This window comes from Fomitopsis serialis, assembly GCF_022376445.1.
Source record: "Fomitopsis serialis strain Sig1Antser10 chromosome Unknown B0H18scaffold_430, whole genome shotgun sequence".
NCBI classification, from domain to species: Eukaryota; Fungi; Basidiomycota; class Agaricomycetes; order Polyporales; family Fomitopsidaceae; genus Fomitopsis; species Fomitopsis serialis.
In genome coordinates, this window is record NW_025955390.1 from 2,001 (window position 1) to 21,756 (window position 19,756).

Here is a 19,756-nt window from a genome sequence, read left to right on the forward strand (position 1 = left end):
AGTATCATACGTGTCCGGCTCTCTCCTCAATCAGTGCCTCGCATTTACTCGCTATTATACCCTTTAATCACGTCTAGTCCAGGACCCGCGTCCGTGGAGGCGCGCGGACTGGTGTGCACGTGACCGCATCACGGAACGCGCTGCCACAAGTTCGACTCGAGCGCCTCCGGTCCTCATCCCTCTTCTTTCCCTCGGTGAACGGGTTCCCTCTATTTGACTTCTAAAGTAATCTACATTCACTCTATTCTAGTAATCATGCCATCAAGCAATTGGCTCTCGCACTCAGAATGGCGAGCTCTCAGTCCATTCCAAGCTCTCGCGCCAGCGAATAGCTCGCGCGCCTACGGCGCCAGTTCCTATGCCTCGTCGATCGCGCCTCGAGGCTCTCGACCACTTCCTTTCCCATCTTGCGGCCCACCAGCTTCGCCAGCTGCTTGGTCCGAGCCTATACGGAAGTCGGTGGGCGCTACATCGCCGAGCAAGTGCCCGCGGGCATCAAGCGCCGAGCTACTTGCTCCTGACTTCCACCTCGCTCCTGGTCCCACCTCGCGCCCCAGACTCCACTCTGCTCGAGGCACCACTCTCGCGGGCGACCGTTGAGATGACCACCGAGTAGTGCGGAACTGCCGCGCGCTCGGTAGTCACCCCGCTGACGCCAGTCCAAGGCCCAAAGTCGAGCAACTGCCCACACACCCTCGAGAGTCCGACTCGTCAAACTCCCGACTCGAGGTCCCGTCCACGGCGCGGACGACGCACGCGCAGCGTGTCTGCAAGTCCCACGAACAAGCCACGTTGGCGCATGCAAGAGCAAGCACCGAGAAGGCCGTACAGACAGCGCCGGCGAGCAACGCGCTTTGCATCTGCAGGACCTCGCAAGACGCGTCGACGCGCGCCCCAAGGCCCCCAGAGGATGCTTCCGCCAGCTCGAGGACGAGCCGCTGCGAAAGGACGAGCAGGGAGGTCGACGGGCAGGAGTACCGCGTCAGGTCGACTCTGGTGAGTACCTCAGTTCCCCAGTTTCCACCTTCCTCGCCCTTGCACACGCGTTGCATGCTTCCGACCCCGTACTCTCCTCGTCCTCATTCCGCGAACACGTCCTCGATCGATGCACTCGCCTCCAAGCGCTGCCCTCATCCTCACACTGTCATCCATCCGCTGCCCTCTCCTTTGCTCGCCGTCCATCCATCGTCATCTTCGGATCTTGGCTTTCTGTCGCGCGAGGAACGTCAAGCCCACGTCCGCGCGCTCCACGCCTGGGTGAAGGCCGCTGCTGAACGGGCGGCGCTTGCACCAAAGCATTGAAGGGACACTCCGCCCATCTCGGTTCTCGATCCTTCCACGGCCTATGCAATCCCTCTCTCGGAAGGCCCCCAAGGCGATTGCCAAGTAGCGCAATACCGCCCCGCTGGCACAAACTCGTTGCGTGAATACTGGCAAGTCCGTGTCGGCGCGTTCCATGCCAGAGAAACGGCCGCGGCCGAACGAGCTGCTCTCGAGCTTGCCCCAAGGTTCCCGGAGGATGCCCCGTCCGTAGCAAGACCGAGCAGACGTGAGGGAGTATGAGAGAAGGAGTCAGGCACGAGGGCGTTGGATTGGAAGGTCGACAGAGAAGGGACGCGAGCAGAGTCGACCGCAGCCGACGCCTCGACGCCCCCATGCCATGCTCGCTCGCCTGCTTCCGGACCCGTTCACTCCGTTCCTCCGTCCCTCCTCGTGCTCACTTCGCAACCCGCGTGCTCTCCCCGCTCCACGTCGCCCGAACCGCACCCTTCACCGCCGTCGACTGAGAAGTTGGTTCTGTAGCATCCAGCGTCCTCAGCGTCGAAGGGGCGGCCGTCGGGAGCGCGGGGGAGAGGCTAGGACCATTGGCGAATCCGGACGAGGAGGAGGCGTCACGGCAATTCTGGGCGGCGAACGCGAAGCTGGAGACGGAATAGTGAATCCGCCAGGTGCAGGGTCATTGACCCATCCTTCGTTGATGTTTTCGAAGAACGAGGCGGCTTGTTCGGTCCCCGCTGCGGCATACGGCGGCGCGGCAGTGATCGCGCTCGACGCAGCCTGAGGGGACGGGACACGGGGCTTCGCCGCCACAACGTCCGCGCGGCAGGTATCGCGCCAGACTCAGCTGGGAAAGCGCGTTGGAAAGAGAGAGGGGGGTTGTCGTCTGTGATTGCCGTCATTCCGTATTTGACTTTCCAGCTTTCGATGAGGTTGTTCTCGTCGCTGTCTTGGTCGGCTTGCTCCGCTTGTAGACACTTTCGAGTCTTCTTACCAATGAACTTGGGAAGAGCGTGCATCTCGTCGTCCCAGTATTATAGGGGATTTTCGACCAATGTTCGGGGTCAGGGCGGGGTCAGGGCGAGGTTTTCACAAAAAACCAGACCTCTGCGCATGGGGAACACCCATCTTCTTCCTTTTTCTACCCACACTCGCACTACACGCGCCATTGCGGGTAAAGCACGGCTGTCCGAAAATGGTTACCCGCACTCGCGCTGCAGCGCGAGTGCGGGTAACCGTACATAAATTCTCGTGTTGTGGTAGTGTTTTACCCTCATCCGTGCGCCAGCACGGATGCGGGTCAGCACATTCCATGCATGCATACTGATTCAACCCGCACTGGCGCTGGCAGCGCCAACGCGGGTGTGCTATACCACATATGTGACCTGTTACCCGCACTCGCGCTGGTGACGCGAATGGGGGTAGAGACAGTACAATAATTGTACGCATTGTTACCCCATTCGCGTCACCAGCGCGAGTGCGGGTAACAGGTCACATATGTGGTATAGCACACCCGCGTTGGCGCTGCCAGCGCCAGTGCGGGTTGAATCAGTATGCATGCATGGAATGTGCGGCTGACCCATCACCTTTCAGTTATTACTTGTGCTGATGGATGAGAGCGTCGCACGCGACCTGCGACTGGAGAACATGTTCGTGGTCAACTTTGACAACCTTCCACCTGATATGCGAACCGGAGAGTACGTTCGTGTTATGCGGCACTGTGTGATTTACTGGGCTGACCTCAATGTTCACCAGGGTGTTGTATCAGAACATCATCATCCAGCTCATCGCACGAACGCTCAGCCCCGACATCCAGCTGCCCTTGCGAGAGCACCTTGTGGTCTTTGAACCAAAAGTACGTCTCCAATTTCTTTTATCTGCCAGTGCTGCTAGCAGTCTGACCTGTGTGTGACAGGTATTTCCTGCGGTGTATCATTGGACCACCTTCCCCATATCGTGCCTGCTGGTGGAGCTCTTCGAGGACTTTAGCCAATTCCTGCGCGAGCGGAACATCATCCCGCCCACGCAAATTGAGCTGGTGGCCCTTCTGGAGCGATGCCTTGCATACGCATACACTGGCAGCGGCAAGGTCCTCATGATGTCCCTCATGGATCAGCTCCTGATCTCTCGTGGTCTCTTGTGGGACTCTTTGCCTGTCTTTCACCCTCACATATTTCACTTCGCCTTGGTCGAGTCTGGTGCAGTCCGCATCAAGGCAGAATCCTGGCCATGTCGCGGGGCGGAGCGAGAGCCGATCATGGTGTCTCTGCGTGCAGTCCAGTTGACTTGGGGATCGTCTCCTGCGGCGGTGAGTCTTCTTCTCCATGCAATTATTATCCCGCATTCGCGCACTGGGCGCGAGTGCGGGTAGACGTGTCTCTTTTGTTTGCATGATTTACCCGCACTCACGCAGAGTGCGCCAGTGCGGGTAAGAGTTCCTATTTTGTTGTGTTGTTTACCCGCATTTGCACTGGCTGGAGGTAGATCACCTATGTCTGCACCTATCAGTCTGCAACTCTCCTTATGATCACTGAGTATGATGGTTGTTATTGTGGAAAAATACTTACACTTACAACAGCTTGCAACTTACTTATTGTGTAGGAATTGCTACTTAGTTGACACGTGACCCATACACCTTTGACATCAATTCACTTCATTTCACAACCTTTGCCACGGATTGCCAATGCAGTTCTTCATTCACTGCTTCATGTCATCCATAGTATTACAATGCCAATGCATGCCAGACCTGGGCTTCACCACAGGTCTGGCGGTAGGCCTTTCATTCTATGCTCCATGTTACTTTTCAGGTGAAATGCCAATGCAATGCCAGCCCGTGGCGGACCACGGGCTGGCGACATTTGATTCATTCAGCAGTGCTGCCTGTTACTCTTTTGATTATTGATGTATATTTTCGCAGTGCTTACTACTTCCCATTACTGACATGTGATCTGGATTTGCTTTCCTGTTATTGACATGTCCTGATCTCCCAGTCATGATGTGTCTTGTATTTCCTGTTACTCATGCTTCCCATTTATTGCCTGTAGCTACTTAGGTATGCTCCCACTGTGTGATGCCCATTTTGTGCGGGAATCCCACCTCAGGGACACCTCAGGCAAGTATTCTGTAGGTGCAGGCGAGCAGAAGGCGCCCGAGCTGTTGCTGCCCATTTCTCCCATTACACAGGTACTGTTTCCCATAGCTGTTCTCTTCCCAGGATTCCCGTTGTCGCTGACATGCCCGTTTTGCCTGAATGTAGCCAGGAAATCCTGCCTCAGGGATGCCTTGGGCGGGATCGCGTAGGCGCCCTAAAGTGTACGTGCTGGTTATGAGTGACATTGTGACCAGTCAGCACAATGCACATAATGGGGTCAAACTACTGGTTTGTTACCCGGCCACCCGACGTGAGATTCGCCTATAGTTGCCCGGCCACCCGACGTCGGCCGACGGTGTGACTCCGCCGTTGTTGTCCGGGTCGGCCGACGGTCAAAATATCCGGGCGCGCGCGGATGGGCCGACGGGTCGAACCGCGATGGTGTTCCCGTCGCGGCCGCCCACCAGAGCTCGCAGGGTGTGTGCTGGGATTGGCATTGTGTGCCGTCATCCCCCGCGGGTCGGCCGACGGTGAGATGTTGGGGGGCTCACAGGTCGGCCGACGGTCAAAACTCACCATATACACCCTGACGGCCGAGCGTGCTCCGGATGCATCTGTACCCCGTCGGCCGGCGGTCGGACAGGACGTTGGTCCCATGGCGGCCGGCCATTAGGCAAACCATGGCATTCTGGCCGGCCGAGGGACCGCGGATCGACACCATTGGGATTGCTTTTCAGGGGAACCAATATTGCCCGGTCGGCCGACACCTCGTTTCAACGGTCCCATTGCGGCCGCAGCGACGTGTTTTCTACAATGCATGCATCTCCACCCGGTCGGCCGACACTGCACTACTGTAATGATGCCTGGTGGGCCGCCGTCCGGACGCATTGTTGTGACCTGGCCGGCCGACCCCTTGTGAACCCGCTGATATCCGAGCGGCCGGTCGTGATAATTGATAACAAATGTGCTGTCCATTCAATGTCTCGGCCGGACCCAAGTGGAAGGTATCTCCTTCCGGGATATATGTGTCGGCCGGTTGTCTGTGTGTTCCTTTCCTTCGTGCCCGCTGGTAAATCACATTTTGCGTATCCCACACACCACCAGAGCACACCCTCAGCATTGCGGATGCAGCCCGGATGCGCCCTAATGCAGCACTTCAATCACTGCGTAATCATGATAACGATGCACCCCCCCCGGAGAGTCCGGCCCGAGATCCCATAATGAACTGATCACAAGGAGATCTGCCCGATCTTCCGGGAATGTAAGACCATTACTAGACATTTACCAGCCACAGCTTTTGCATGCGACTGTTGTACAAACTATACAGACCCACCGAAGATCTCATCGAACCTTGCCGACCTGATCAACACAGTCTCCTCCCGCCATGCCGCACGAAAATCTCGACATGCGTGTATCCACTTATATGGTTACGTTGTACGATTACAAACTGGCTTGTTCGGCTGGGACTGCCGGGCAGAATGCGTCACCCGCGCCGGACCCCGACTTTAGTCCGGAAATGATCGGCCAGGCACACCAAATGGTCGACATCATTGCTGAAGCCTTTTCTCGTCGATGTGAGCATGGTCTATGCCTTGGCAACACGCCTAAGCTCACTGCATAGCCAAGTTTTCGTGGATTGGAATGCAGAGGATTATGCGGAGGCTATCCCGGCGGAAATCTCTGACCGGACAATGCCCCGCCTTCATCGCGCCATGAAGGAATTCCCGCCCCTTGAACTTGGCGACGGTATCTTCACACAGCCCGCCACCGCCATCGATGCAGCGGGACATATACTGCTTTGGTACCTGCCTGGTATCCTAACGGCCGCGCAGAAGGCAAGCCTTGTACCTTCCCGGGGTATCCATTGATGCTAACTCACAAACCCCTCAGATTAAGATATGGGAAAATGCTTTCCTACTCAATCCCATGCTCGAGAAGTGTCGTCCGCAGCCTTCGCAAACATGGCGGAAGCATCCGGACAACTTCGCGGCAACCGGACAATGGGAAAGCTTGGACCCCGGCTGCATATCTTTCTCTCCGGGTTGGTACCAGCAAGGTCACCAGGTACGCAGCATTGAGCAGCAGCAGTGCTGGACCAACATTGTCTCTCCAGGGTACTACGTATCCGCCACAGGTGTCCTCGACGTTGTCAGATCAACAATCTCCCGGCCGGGATTGGTTGCGGGCAATGACAGAGCAGCACGCCCTCATTGCAGGCATGCTCCGGATAATTCATCCGGAGTTGCATGCTATGGGCTATGCGGCCCTCGCCTCAACTCGGATTTGTCCCAACATCGCGGACGTTCTCCCCTTGTGGGGTAATCCATTCAACGCGATGTCCGTTATAACCAACCGCCGAACGCCACTCCACGTCGACAGAATCTCGGCAAAGGATTTGTACGATCTCCTTATAACAATTGGGGGGGACGACAACACGGTGTTAGAGCTCCCGACCCTCGGCCTCACATTGCAGTACGCCGGCGGGTGCGCGGCTTTGTTCTCCGGTTCCCTGCTCCCTCATTCCGTGTCACGTTCTAATAGGGAGAGGCTATGCGTAGTATACTACATGAGGCCCCAAGTGCATACATGGGCCAACGTTAGGAAGACCAGTTGGCTAACGGTCGACTTCTAGCTAGCTATCAGCAATTTTGCCTGTATTTCATGACCCGAAACATTGTTGAACTGCTTGGTTCTGCCACGGTAGTGCACCATCACAGCATTAAAAGGGGACGTGTCCTCCGCCGGACGCCCGCCACCGGACACCCGCCACCGGACGCCCGCCACCGGACACCCGCCACCGGACGCCCGCCACCGGACGCCCGCCACCGGACACCCGCCACCGGACACCCGCCACCGGACGTCAGGCGGCGGACGCATGTTGAGTTAGGGAAATTGGGATGGCGATAACGGTATAAGGAAACAGTTTGTATTATCGCCCCAGGTACATGATACCGTAGGCTGTGTCAGCATCCTTTTGTAGCAGTTTGTACATATGTTGCCTGTGACGGCACACCTCCGCATACCCAGGATACTTTCCGCTCTTCCGGTTGGCGGCATGATCTGCCCACCGTTTCGTCTCGTACTCAAAATATCTCCGGACAGAATCCAGCTCCCGGCGGAGGATATTGTCCTCTTCTTCGGCTCGCTCGAACTGTGACCGTGCTCGGAACCAATGCACACGGTGTACTGTAAAAAATCATGATTCTGTAGATGTACCGTGACCGGTGACCTGCTTACATTCCGTCATTGTCTCATTTGCGTTCATATCGCCTTGAACATCCGTCGTCCATATCCAGGGTAGCCGGGTATGTCGCTGCCCCCTCTGGTTCGGTTCTACGATTGCTGTGCTGACCTTCAAGTCGTCAGGCACCAATTTCTGGTACTTTCGAAGCGTTGACGTTGTTGCTCCGAGCACTGTCATCGCATGCCGCACCTTCCTGTACATACGGGCCTGGTGTTCCACTCCTTTCTGAACGGCATGCACATCCGCCCACGCCCGTGTCTTCCGCGACTGAGACTTGGCATCGCGCACCTTCGCTCGCATTACAAACGACTTTTGGCTGAGCAATATCCGCAATTGGTGCAAGATGTCGTTCGCTTGCCCGATTCGTAGCTCCAGTTCCGCTTTTGCATATGGCTGCACGTCCGTAGTCTTGATCGTGTCGACAGAGTAGGACGATGGAAGTGACAACGGCCGCCACTCCGCTGCCCTCCCATCTCGCTTTCTTGATTTCGGAGTAGAAGCCGGGACATTGCCTGTTACGTTGGGCCCGGCGGCTGCTTGGCCGTTGTTCTGCATGTCTTCCCAGTCGGATAGGTCACCGTTGTCATCGATAACCTCGGTATGCTGCCGACCGTCGTCCCATTCGTTCGTACCCACAATCTCCTCCCCCTTCCTTAGGAAGCGCTCGATCCGGAGTTCGAGCCGTTTTCTCTGTTTCGCGATGTTCAAACGCTGCTCTGCCGTTGTCTTGGTCCCATAGGCCCTTACTACCCGCTGCAGCGCAATTCTGTCGGATTGTGAGCATTGAATGTCGGACGGCCGGATTGTAATTACGCACTGTGCATCCTCAATCCTCATTCCCTCAACCATCCACTCCGCTGCTCCGACGATGATGTTGTTATCCCCTTCCTTTTCGGTCAGAGTGATTTGTATTTCCGCCCTTGACGGAGCTACTCTACATGTCAGCGATCAGTGGTGTAATATCCGCCACCCGCCACTCACCATGCTGGCCCTGAACCTCAAATGCGTCCATCACTGTCACATCCTTCACACGTTTTTTGTGGGCTTCTGTGACCGCTGACATCCATTGAGCCAGGATTGTAGGGTATTTTCAACCAATGTTCGGGGTCGGGGCGGGGGTCGGGTCGGGTTCCGCATGCACAACGTGACAGCCGAACCACATGACACCTTTATATTTCGTATCCACTAACCCGCACTCGCGCCGCGGCGCGAGTGCGGGTTAGTGGTCAGATAGGCGAGTTTGAACAAAGGCGCATCGGGCTCGCGAAAGGCTTCGCTCTGCATGCCCCCCTTCGCGCGACGGCGCCACCGCGGGTACGGTGACCCCGCACTTGCATTACCGCGGCAGGTGTGGGAAAATGTAGGTGTGCGGGGAATTTTAACCCGCGCTCGCGTCACCGCGCCAAGGTGGGTTAACTCACTGTTAAAAGGTAAGTTTTTTCCGTGTTTTCGCTGCTGTTGCGTCTGTATATTTAAATTAAGCACAGATGATGTGGCCCTCACCGACGTGGGTAACCTTCTGCTGTATGGGTGCCAGGGGTTATCCGCACCCGCGCTAACGGCGCGGGTGCGGATAACAACCTGGCACCCATACAGCAGAAGGTTACCCACCTTGTCAAACTCAATCCCAGTCGGTGTAAGGGTAGCGTTAGCGCCCGCATAATCACACGAGCGCCCAACGCTCGTGCCCATACATATAGGTTTTCCTTTCCTTTTCTCTTTCTTTTCTTTCGTCTTACTCATCTCTCGACCGATCCAGACTCCTTCCACATCCGTTCGTGGCTGTCGTCAGAGTTGCAGTAGTGGCAGCCCGAGTGGCGCCTGTGCCAAAGCTCGCCACTCCTCCCTTTGTACTATGACTCATTACGCTTACTTGATACGACTCTTCGCTCGATTCGGTCGACTCTTGCTCATGTATCAATATGATACCTACGCCGGGCTTGGAGCCCAAGCAACGATACGAGGACTTCGCCCACTCATCCGCTATCCGTCCGACTATCGCCCCGCTTCTTGTGTGTACCCGACCTCAACGCCGCCAGCTCACGCTCACCCGCAACATCGCTCGCCTCGCCGAACCCGGCTACCTCACAGTCGGTGAGTGAGTAGGGGGCACTTCACTGGGCTTGTGAACCGGGCCTTGAGGCCCAGTGAAAACGCCGAATATTCAGCCAGATTTCTGTTGGATTGTTGTGCTGACATTCGTGAACGGTCGTGGACGTTGGTTTACAGGCAATGGGGTGACACTTTTTCACCAGGAAACACGTGAGACAGAGTCTGCCGCTAAATTGGTGTGAGCAAGGGCACATATGCCATTATATTCGCTACTGCTCGATGCATGGGCTACTGCCCGTGACTATGTCAGCTCATGGCCTCGGCTTCAATCGACTTCAATTGCAGCTCTCGTTCAACTTGAAATGTCCTCGGGTACCGTTGATTTCGGACTGCTGTAATGTACGTCGAATACAGGCGAATGTGAATGGTATTCAAACTTCCAGCCTAATTACACAGCATCAAGTTCGTACTCGTAAAACTGACCAACAGATTGTATGTAACGTTCGTTCTGTGATGACCAGTCAAAGCCATGGCGCTGGCCCAGCTAGGAAGTGCAAACAATCGCTCACCCCGGACCTGGGTCTCCAAGTCGATGTGGACGCCGCTTTGCATCGGCCAACCCCGGGTCTACGCTGCCATTGTCTACACGCATTCCCGCCCACACTCAACCCCGTGTGTCAACTTTTGCCTAAGCCTGTGCCCGTGCTACTCGCTCCTGCGCTTGTGCCAGCCACACTCTTGCCGGCGCCCGCGCCTAAGCCTCGGGCACCTAACCTACGCCTGCGCCCATCCCCATGCCTGTGGTTTCCCCTGTGGCTTCTACTACACTTTCAGGCACGCCTGTCACACTCGCGCCGACACCCGTCATGACGACTGTACCCGCGCCTCTGTCCAAACGTGCACCCGGACACTCCTTCGATACCCCCGACGGACGCTCACCCACACCTGGAAATTGGACATTCACTCACACTCCGATGCTCGCCGCCCACACCCGGATGCCCACCGTGCGAGGAACCAACCATCCTCCGAGGTTGAGAGCTCCGAGACTGTGGCTGCAGCATCCGCAAGTCCGGGTCGTGCGAATACCAACATCACAACGGTAAGAAAGACATGATTGAGGCGATGAACGACGCTACTAACCAATGTTCTCGTAGATTGTCCCTGTTCGTCCACCATTGTATGTTGCGCACTCACACTTTCATTCTTTATTTATCGACGACTGACATATTATTTGATCCAGCAAAGTGATCCTTCGGCCTCGCAGGTCATATCCATCCGACTGGCCAAGGCATTCTTCAAGTCAGACCCGAATTTCACAGAAGAAGGCAGCGAAAGCGAAGGGATCAGTTTTGAAGGCGAGTGCGAAATACCGCCCAGATGTCACTGATCCACAGTACGTAGAACATCATCTCGATCGTCATCATTCCGAGTCGATGTAACTCAGCTCTGTGCAATTAGGAATATCCACATGGGGATCATGCTAGAGAAGAGCCCTACCGTAACCCACGACGACTGCAAGCCTAACTAAGCCTACCTTGTTGCCAGATGCCGAGAGAAAGGCAGAACTCGACGTACTTGTTTATCATGGTTTGATTGTACAGTCATGGACGGGTCACTGTAACGCCCAAATCGAAAGCAACCTTTCGACCACTACCAATGAAAACCTCAACGTTTTGTGCTCGAATTATTTTTATACATACCTTGCATACATCTGCCAATTTCTACCCTCATAATCCCAGCGACGAGTTCTCCGCAGCCCGAAAATGGGTGTTACAGTGGGTGATCAAGGTATCACTCTCATAGGCGCCCAATAACAATCAACCTATTGTGCGCCGAACTCACGGTTTCTCAGCCCGGAAAGCATACCAGTAGTAGCTAGATAGACCATTTATTCCATCAAGGTTGATAAAACAGTAGTAGCAAGTGAGAAACACAGTATGGTGGGGTGTGAAAGGGTGTTACAGTGACCGATCGTGTCACAGTGACCCGTCCATGACTGTACTGACTGGACACTGACCTTTTGCACTGCCCTTTATAGGCTTTACGAGAACGGGTCTCCAACGCACGGAACACGAAGAGGATCGGTGCTAAGGTAAGCACTCTTGATCATATCTACAGTTATTCTCACCGACATTGTGGTCGCGTCGATCCAGGCTACACAGTGAGCAAGACAAGCCTAGTACATGGTGGGCAGTAGAACTGAGTGGTTCGACCTCCTCGTGCTTGATCTTTTCTCTGACTGCCTTCGAGCCATGGTTAGTTATGAAACCAGGGTGTTGCCGTGTGATGAGAAGGTTGATCTTCCGCCGGCCGCTCGCGCAAAGGAGAAGCTTCGGGAAATGCTGAACTAATACGACGGGAATGTAAACTTCTATGGCCTCGTGGGGAAGGGCCTTCGATTTCAGAGCTTACTGTACACATCCAGTGATTTTGGTAACACTGATGGTTGTCAGAGAGTCGTGCTCGACGTCTCCGCGCTGACAAGCACAAAATGTCCATTCCGACTCCTTCAGAACTGCAAAATCCGAGTTACTATACTGCAATACAAGGGCGAGGGCTTCACCGTTATTACCCACAAAGTTATATTCGACTTCTCCACATGCGATGTTAGGATGAGTATCGATTGTCAACTAGCATGTGATTTGACATCTGCCATGGCCGTGTCAGCAGAATGTTGTAATTAATGAATGCAGACTAGGGCGAGAACGTACCCTGATGTTACGAGCAATACGAGTAACCTTCTTTGAGAGTTCCTTCCAAGCACTGCAGCAAATCTGACCATTTTTGAGCCTGCACCTCCATCGCTGAACACGACCTCGTTCCACACCCCATGGAGTCGCAGCTTCGAATTGAGCAGAGTACATGTGAATAGTGGTGTCTTCGGCTTCGCTCACATGGGAGGAACCTTTCTCTCAGGGATGCAGGGGTCAGACGCTGGCACGCGCGTCGAAAATAGGCATAGGACGTGAGCCAAGTTTGACTTGTTTGAATTCAGGGAGGAGGGCCTTGAGTCCGTTGACCTGTGCGCGTCGAAGTGCGTCTGATTGTCCGCTCGAAAGTGAGTTGTAGACTACATATCAACGGCCCTATGCGGCTTGTCTCGGATGGTGTGTGAGTGAGGGCGTGCATGCATTGCGGCAGGAAGTGCATACGAGAGACTTTGTCTTGAACTTAAAGCTGTTCAAATCCGTAGACAAAAATTGTCCATAGAATGTGCGCCCGTTCACGCTGCTCCGCAGTGCTTCGTCGCTGGAAGACAATTCGAACACCAGCGACAAGCTTGCAGAAATTGCGCCAATATTCTATTGGCATTATTCAATGCGGGAGCGCATGGCCGAGCCCGTACATCCAGTGTAGGAACCCCCAGCATTTGTAGCCGCTTGAGATGAGTCTTCTCAGCTGGATTACGGGGAGGGCGGTCGAATGCACACGGTAGGTTTTCTCTCGCCAGTGCCGCTTGTTTTCTACGGTGCTGCCTTCTCCGACGAAACAAACCAACCCCCATAATGCCTTGCCATCGCCATTTTACACAGTGTCACAGTCCATCGTACTGTAGCGAGCCCCACCACCCGAATGGGGCTGTGACGTGTGGTGCGCAGGCTTTACACGATCCGGCGCAGCGGCGGGGACGCGTGTGACGGGTGACGCGCCCGCCAGAATGTGGTCTTGTCGTTGTGCCCACCGCAGGCCCCTCCTAGCGCCCATCGACCATTGTTGGCGCCGGCGGCGGGGCGGGTGTGACGTGCAACATGTCGTCCCCGCGGCGGCGGGCGGTGGGCTTGTGACGCGTGGCCTAAGTCCGGGTTGTGGGGTTTGCTACAGTACCTCGGAGGAGCTTTTGCAAGAAATTAGTGATATTCAGCCCACATAGATGCATGATGTCGCCTGGAAAAAACCGTGGGTTTGGGAGCATGCAAATGCGCGTGGGGCGAGAGAAAATACTCGGCTTCGAAATCTCTGTATCGAGTCGCCGCTCCTTGTAGTCAGCAGGGACGAGATGCTTGTACACGACGAACATTGAGGTCGTGGTCCGCGGGCGAGGCTTCGAGTATGTCGGAAGGATCATAGTCAGGGTGATCACAGCCCATTTCAGAGTAATTGTCTGGCTTTGCACAGACGGAGTAGTGATGTGATCCGCTAGGCTTCCTAAGCTCAGGGCAATCACATCGCAGGCGTCACGTTTTCTTCACATGGTGTCCAACGTAGCCAGTCAGCTCAGGTGCCTCAACCGCAAATGTTTCGGCGAGAACAATCCAGGGACGTGAACGAAGTGTGACATGTCGTGCAGCATCCCAGATAATCAGCCCTTCATTTTGCAAGGCAGCAGCATGATGAAGACCGGTGGAGAGATATGAGTCAGAGCTCTTAGGTTTCAGTGGGCCAGAAACAATTGGGCCTTGGAAGACCTGCGTCTTCTTAAGTACGGGTCAGGGTAGAAATTGACGGGGATCCATATATAGATCCAACAATTTGATGCCTTGTGCTCGTAGATCTTGGCCCCATTCAGAGAGAAGATGGGGTACACGTCATCCAGTTTGATATCGCCACGCTGCTAGGCATGAATCCCAGAAATTTGACCCGTCAGGAATATCCTCGACGACGTCCAGTTTCCTGTCTCGCGCAGCTCCGCAAAGATGCCGTCTATGACACTCCTGCGATATGCCATGTTGTCTGCACCGTCAGGGGGTCGGAAACGTGCCCAATTCTGAGGGCAAACAGGAAATGTACTGAATTGCTGTCGCGCCTTCGTCTTACCAGCCGAAGCGAGAAGCGCAGCATCGTAACGCGGCTCGCTGCAGGAAGGGCATGCTTCCTGGTCTTAACATGGACTTGTGTACGCAATACAGCGGTTCACGCACATTGTCCTCAATGATCGCAACAACCCCGAGAGCTCGGAAACCTTCTGTTTGACCGAGGTGGTGAGAGAGGATGTCGCAATCTGGGAAGCGTTCGAGGATCGCATCGCGTACGCCATTGTAGATCTTTTCGGATCCATCTGTGTCTGCGAGGAGCAGCTTGATTGATAGCTGTTTGTCTGTACTGATATCAGGGGTCTCCATCAACGGACGTTTCAACCGTGAGATGGTCTCTGCATCATGCCTCTCGTGCGCGAGCCAGGGATTCGGCTGGAGCTTGCGGATGAATTTGAGGGCTAGGTTGACAGCTGGTATGTGGGAGGACGCCGCGGCGTCCCCTACGTCTGGTTCAGACGACCATTATAGGGGCTTTTTGACCAATCCTTAGGGTGAGGATGGGGTGAGGATGGGTGAGGAAGGCATTTTCACGTTCTGAGCATTAAACGTCTCACCCTCGCAGCATGAATCTCAGCGTGCATAACCCGCGTTCGCGCCATGGCGCGACTGCGGATGCGAGGTACTCTTACCCGTGTTCGCGTCATGGCGCGAACGCGGGTAACATGCAGTCTCCGTTTGAGTCTGCGACTGCCTTCTGCCAGTCACCCTTACCCGCAATCGCGCCATGGCGCGATTGCGGATGAGTGCGCACATCCATTGCCTTGTTTGGCAAGTCCGAGCGCCCGCCCGATCTCACAGGCACCCACCGACTTGTTCGTGTGCCCTGGTGCACAGAGGGCATGCATCTGTGGTGTACCACATCATCCATTACACCCTCCGCATGCGGCGTCCATTCCGTGTTGTGCGTCAGTGATGTGCAGTGACAGGGCAGGCGAGATCATGTCAGCCACCTGCTCAGCCACCGACGGGTGCTCACACGATCTCCTGCCCACAACCACCATCTCCCGCCTCTCCTGCCTCCTGCCTCCCTCTCTTTTACATCCAGCAAGCCCACCGCGCCCTGAGATGATGTGCGTACCTGCGCATGAAGACAGCCAACCCGGAGATTGTGCGCGCGTAAGGTACGTGCACGCAAGATGACCTCTGTGAGTGCGAAACACGGTCGCCCGCAAGTTGATAACGCGGCAGACGAGTATACATCAGCAGAGTGTCCTTGTTTCGAGACACACGACAAGCTCACCTCCCGATGTTCTGGATGATTCGCCATACCGACGGGTTGCTCGCGACAGGACTCGCTCGAGAGTGTCCATCAAACCACCTGCCCGGGCTGTTGCTCGTATTACTGGGTACGCCTCGATGATCATTGCGGCACCCTATCGGTGCGCCCTGTGTGTTTCTATCCGCGCGATTGCGAATAGGCACACTGTCCTTGTTTTCATCGTCTACCCGCGCTCGCGCCACGGCGCGAACACAGGTACTGTGCACTGTTCTGAGAGACTCTCAGACGTACTTGTGAATGCTCTTTACCCGCGAACGCGGGTAAGTGCACTGTTTGTGTCAAGGTTTTCTGGGACGTAAACGTAGGCGCAAGTATAATATTATTATGTATAGTAAGCAGAGTGCCAGGCAATCAAGGAATTTAATTCAAAGGATGCCCCTGGTAGGGTACTCCGAGTATGTTACCCGCAATTGCGCCACGGCGCGATTGCGGGTAAGAGTACACGTGAGCACCAGCATCGCTTCTCGCACGTGGTGTATCGCTTCAACCAGGCGTGCAGCGCGTGCGCGCCGTGTGGACTGGTCTGTCCGCACCGCTGCCGGTTCCGCTGCCCAATCCCACTGTCAATCTTGCTCGCATCACTATGGTCGGTACCTACGACCTCCAACAATTTGCGCTTGCTCAGTGCGCATTCACCATCAATCACGCTGACCTCACGGACAACGCGCGGAAAGCGGCTTTTGGCCGCGTGCACAACATGTACATTTTCACGGACTTACCGCCGCAGCCCAGCGAATGGACCGCTAAGCAACTCAAGGCGCTCAACCGCCTGTTGCGGTCGTTGCTCAACAGCGCTGTCTCGTGGGACGCATTCCAGTACATCGTCCAGCACCACATCCTGGTAAGTCAAGCTTTCGTGTTGCCGCGAGATACCGCCGCGCCAAACGACGCGTTGACAGACCGACCCGTGGCTCATGTCGCTGAAACAGTCAAATCAATATGACCAGTTCCCCCTTGTGCTCGCGACCTGCTTCAACTGGCAGTACCGGACCGCAGAGGGCAACTTCCCGAACACGATGGAGGAATACTTCATGTGGAGGCACATACCGTACGTCACCCTCGAAGAGGACAGCTCGCGCGAGACCAGTAGCGCGTCTCTCGCGCTGTTCTTGAAGCAGTGGTGGATCCGTAAGTCCTCATGTGTTGCGCGACTATGGACTCACGCGCGAGCTGCTCGACTGCAGGCAACGACCGTGTCAGGTCCGGTAAGCAGTTGCTTACCGCTCTCCATTGGCCAGCCGCACTGACCAGTCGCTCGATCAATCCCAGGTGGACCGCCTCTCTCACATGAGGCCAACGACTTCGACTTCAGCCGTGTGTCGGACGCAGAGCGCGCCGCGGCAAGGGAAGAACAACGAAGGCATCGCAGCCCCAGGGAGCATTCCCCGCTGCCGCCAATGCTCGACAACGTGGTACGTGGTTTCCTTTTTATCTCAATCGTAGCCAATGCTTACTGACTTGTAAGCTGGTCGAGGCCGCGCGGTGCAAGCGGTGTGTGAATGACGGGCGAGATGAGTGTAGGGTGCCCTTCGCGAAGACGTGCTGTCACCGCTGTATGAGGAGGAAGGTCAACTGCTCGCTCACGGTAAGTCATGTTGTATTTCTGTCTTTCTCTGTGACGCGCTCACTCGCTACAGGACCAACGAGCCTCTGAGGCGGTTGACTCGCCGCGCGCGTCCCTGGCACCTGTGCTGCAGAATAATTCCGCACCCGACTCTCTACCACGTGCACGCTCGTCATCGCGTTCGCCCGCGCCTTCTCCATCGCATTCGCCCTCGCGTTCTGTCACTCGCTCGACGCCCGCATCGCCGCCCAACGTTGTATCCGACTCATCATCCCCGCTGCCGGCCGGGCGTATCGCATCTGCACAGTCGCACTCGCCCGCTTCTTCTGCAAGCCCATCGACCGTCTCAGTGGTGCAGATGATGGACGTGGATCCTGTGTCGCCAGGAACATCAAGCAGTGTTGACGCGGGTGCTGGGCCTTCGAACTTTGGAGCCCATCGTGTCGCGAGACGTAAGTGGTCATTCTTTGATTGAGAAACGGAACACTCATGCTGGTATAGGCAAACTCAATGAGCTTGACACCGATGCGATCATCCGCGATGTCAAGCGATCATCGGATCTCCCTATGGCCGAACGATTGAACGTCCATCAGGGGGTGATCGCGCGGCTCATCAACGAGGTCGCCAGATTGCGGGGTGCCCTTCAGGCGACGAAGAAGAAACGTGCTCGGTATGGGGGTGATGAAGATGATTGAGTAGGAAGGTCGGGATAGTGTATCGCATCGTGCATGTATGTAAACCACATGTACTACCACTTCTTGAGCATGCTCACATATTGTTTCATTTATCTGACCACCGAACTACGCGCACTTGATCAACGATCTGAGACGTGCGAATAATTAACACACATGCTACCCGCACTCGCGCTACGGCGCGAGTGCGGGTACAAATCTGAGGCAGCTCGACGGATTTTGATGGTTCCAAACGGCAGGTACGATCACGTCAATTCATTCATTTTAGCGAGCGATACTGCGACCTCCCACAGTCAACAAATACATGTACAGTAGTTACGCCCAGTGTCACGAGTGAATCGATCTACCCGCGTTCGCGCCACGGCGCGAACGCGGGTAACGACAATGTGAAGGGATGCGATGGTGTTACCCGCGTTCGCGCCGTGGCGCGAGTGCGGGTAGTTGCACCGTTTTCAATACAAGTCACTTCCGCATCTTCCTGACGTCCTTCGAGAGCTTCGCGAGGCGGGACTCGAGCGTCGCGGTGCGCTGGTTGCTGTCCTCAAGGTCGCTCTCGAGCTTTGCGACCTTGCGCTCGAGAATAGCGACCCTGCGCTCCGCCGCTCTACCTTGTTGGCGGCGTAATGCGCATTGTCCCGCCGGCCTTCGCAATCTCCAAGGCGAGCTTGCTGCGGTCTGTCGCGAGACTGGCTTCTTCAGCCGCGAGCTCGTACCGGTCCATCCCCGTGCTCCTTCGCGGCTTGCTGAGCCATTTGCGAGTGAGCTCCGGCTCGGCCCTAACCTCGCGATCATTTGCCTCTTTCTCCGCTTCGCTATCCTCCGTGTCATCCTCGGCACTATCGTCTTCACCGTCGATCTCGTCCTCGTCCGTGCGGTGACTCCTACCGCACCTGTGCCCCGTCCGCATCCTCGTCCAACTCATCGACACTTTCATTGCTACTGGTGGGCCGAACGCTCGCGGGCGAGCGCGAAGCATCGGACTGAATCGGAAGGTGAGTGAGAGGAAGTAGCGAGTGTAAATCGACGTACCGGTACGAAAGACGTAGCATCAGAGGTGCGCCGACGGCGCTTGCGGCTGGGCCCCGCACGCAGCGCCGTGTCAGACCTCTCACTCTCGTCACGCGAGCTTGCGTGGGCCCGCGACGCAACGGCTTTTCCCTTGTGCGTCGATCCGCGCCTCCCGGTCTGTGGAGCTTTCTTGGGAACGCTGAGCCACTTCTTGCGCATGCCTGCCGGAACCTCCATGTTCTCGGTTTCTTCATTTGGCTACCCCTATGCCTGGTGCCCGGTGCCCCTGCTGGGCAATCTAACCATATATGGAAATATTTTCCCACGACCCCCTGCTGGGCAGTGCCTGCCGGGCACTCCCGACCGCCAACTCAAACTGTCTTTCTACGTGCATAACACATCCATCCTGACCATTCTCGCTCGTCACTGTCGTTCTCTCACTCACATCCTCTTTTCTCTTTTCTTCAGCACCTCTCACAGGGACCCACACTGCATATCGGACCACTCTCACTCGTGGCTGAAACAACTTTGAATGTTGGGCGTGCCCCACTGCCAACGTACACACGTCACCACCTGTATGTCCCCACATGCAATGGGACCTGTTATCCATTCCTTGTCAACAGCAGGCAACCAGAAGGAGAGCAATACATCCGCTCAGTAGTGCTACTGTTCCACCCGTTGCACCGTCAACCATCACTCACCGAACAAATCCCCAAGTCATGCAATGTTACGATTCCTGGTCTGCTGAATGTGTGGCAGCACTCCATGTACGCTAGGAAAGACATTCCAGAGCA

General features: G+C 55.7%; 7 protein-coding genes across 7 annotated transcripts; 4 read left to right on the top strand and 3 right to left on the bottom strand.

Moving 5' to 3' along the window:
• Window positions 1-358: 358 nt before the first annotated feature.
• B0H18DRAFT_1129814 (uncharacterized protein) lies at window positions 359-1,302 on the top strand (the record flags this gene model as incomplete). Its single annotated transcript, XM_048035427.1, has 2 exons — window positions 359-612; window positions 666-1,302. The coding sequence occupies 2 exons, from the start codon at window positions 359-361 to the stop codon at window positions 1,300-1,302; spliced, it is 891 nt and encodes a 296-aa protein (XP_047884636.1).
• A 1,584-nt stretch (window positions 1,303-2,886) lies between these two features.
• Window positions 2,887-3,897, top strand: B0H18DRAFT_963080 (uncharacterized protein; the record flags this gene model as incomplete). Its single annotated transcript, XM_048043142.1, has 4 exons — window positions 2,887-2,975; window positions 3,034-3,133; window positions 3,194-3,586; window positions 3,880-3,897. The coding sequence occupies 4 exons, from the start codon at window positions 2,887-2,889 to the stop codon at window positions 3,895-3,897; spliced, it is 600 nt and encodes a 199-aa protein (XP_047884637.1).
• A 1,856-nt stretch (window positions 3,898-5,753) lies between these two features.
• Window positions 5,754-7,001, top strand: B0H18DRAFT_1129816 (uncharacterized protein; the record flags this gene model as incomplete). The annotated part of the gene is made up of 5 exons (XM_048035428.1): window positions 5,754-5,943; window positions 5,996-6,213; window positions 6,260-6,433; window positions 6,504-6,853; window positions 6,911-7,001. The coding sequence occupies 5 exons, from the start codon at window positions 5,754-5,756 to the stop codon at window positions 6,999-7,001; spliced, it is 1,023 nt and encodes a 340-aa protein (XP_047884638.1).
• Window positions 7,002-7,298: 297 nt separating this feature from the next.
• B0H18DRAFT_1129817 (uncharacterized protein) lies at window positions 7,299-8,625 on the bottom strand (the record flags this gene model as incomplete). Its single annotated transcript, XM_048035429.1, has 4 exons — window positions 7,299-7,555; window positions 7,607-8,379; window positions 8,431-8,542; window positions 8,595-8,625. 4 exons carry the CDS (start codon window positions 8,623-8,625, stop codon window positions 7,299-7,301), a joined length of 1,173 nt encoding a protein of 390 aa, XP_047884639.1.
• A 5,592-nt stretch (window positions 8,626-14,217) lies between these two features.
• B0H18DRAFT_1129818 (uncharacterized protein) lies at window positions 14,218-15,145 on the bottom strand (the record flags this gene model as incomplete). Its single annotated transcript, XM_048035430.1, has 4 exons — window positions 14,218-14,370; window positions 14,421-14,474; window positions 14,525-14,859; window positions 15,049-15,145. 4 exons carry the CDS (start codon window positions 15,143-15,145, stop codon window positions 14,218-14,220), a joined length of 639 nt encoding a protein of 212 aa, XP_047884640.1.
• A 1,136-nt stretch (window positions 15,146-16,281) lies between these two features.
• B0H18DRAFT_1129819 (uncharacterized protein) lies at window positions 16,282-17,957 on the top strand (the record flags this gene model as incomplete). Its single annotated transcript, XM_048035431.1, has 7 exons — window positions 16,282-16,539; window positions 16,598-16,826; window positions 16,883-16,903; window positions 16,968-17,110; window positions 17,164-17,283; window positions 17,336-17,714; window positions 17,764-17,957. 7 exons carry the CDS (start codon window positions 16,282-16,284, stop codon window positions 17,955-17,957), a joined length of 1,344 nt encoding a protein of 447 aa, XP_047884641.1.
• A 459-nt stretch (window positions 17,958-18,416) lies between these two features.
• On the bottom strand, window positions 18,417-19,199 carry B0H18DRAFT_963085 (uncharacterized protein; the record flags this gene model as incomplete). Its single annotated transcript, XM_048043143.1, has 4 exons — window positions 18,417-18,558; window positions 18,668-18,816; window positions 18,845-18,934; window positions 18,984-19,199. 4 exons carry the CDS (start codon window positions 19,197-19,199, stop codon window positions 18,417-18,419), a joined length of 597 nt encoding a protein of 198 aa, XP_047884642.1.
• Between the last annotated feature and the right edge of the window lie 557 nt (window positions 19,200-19,756).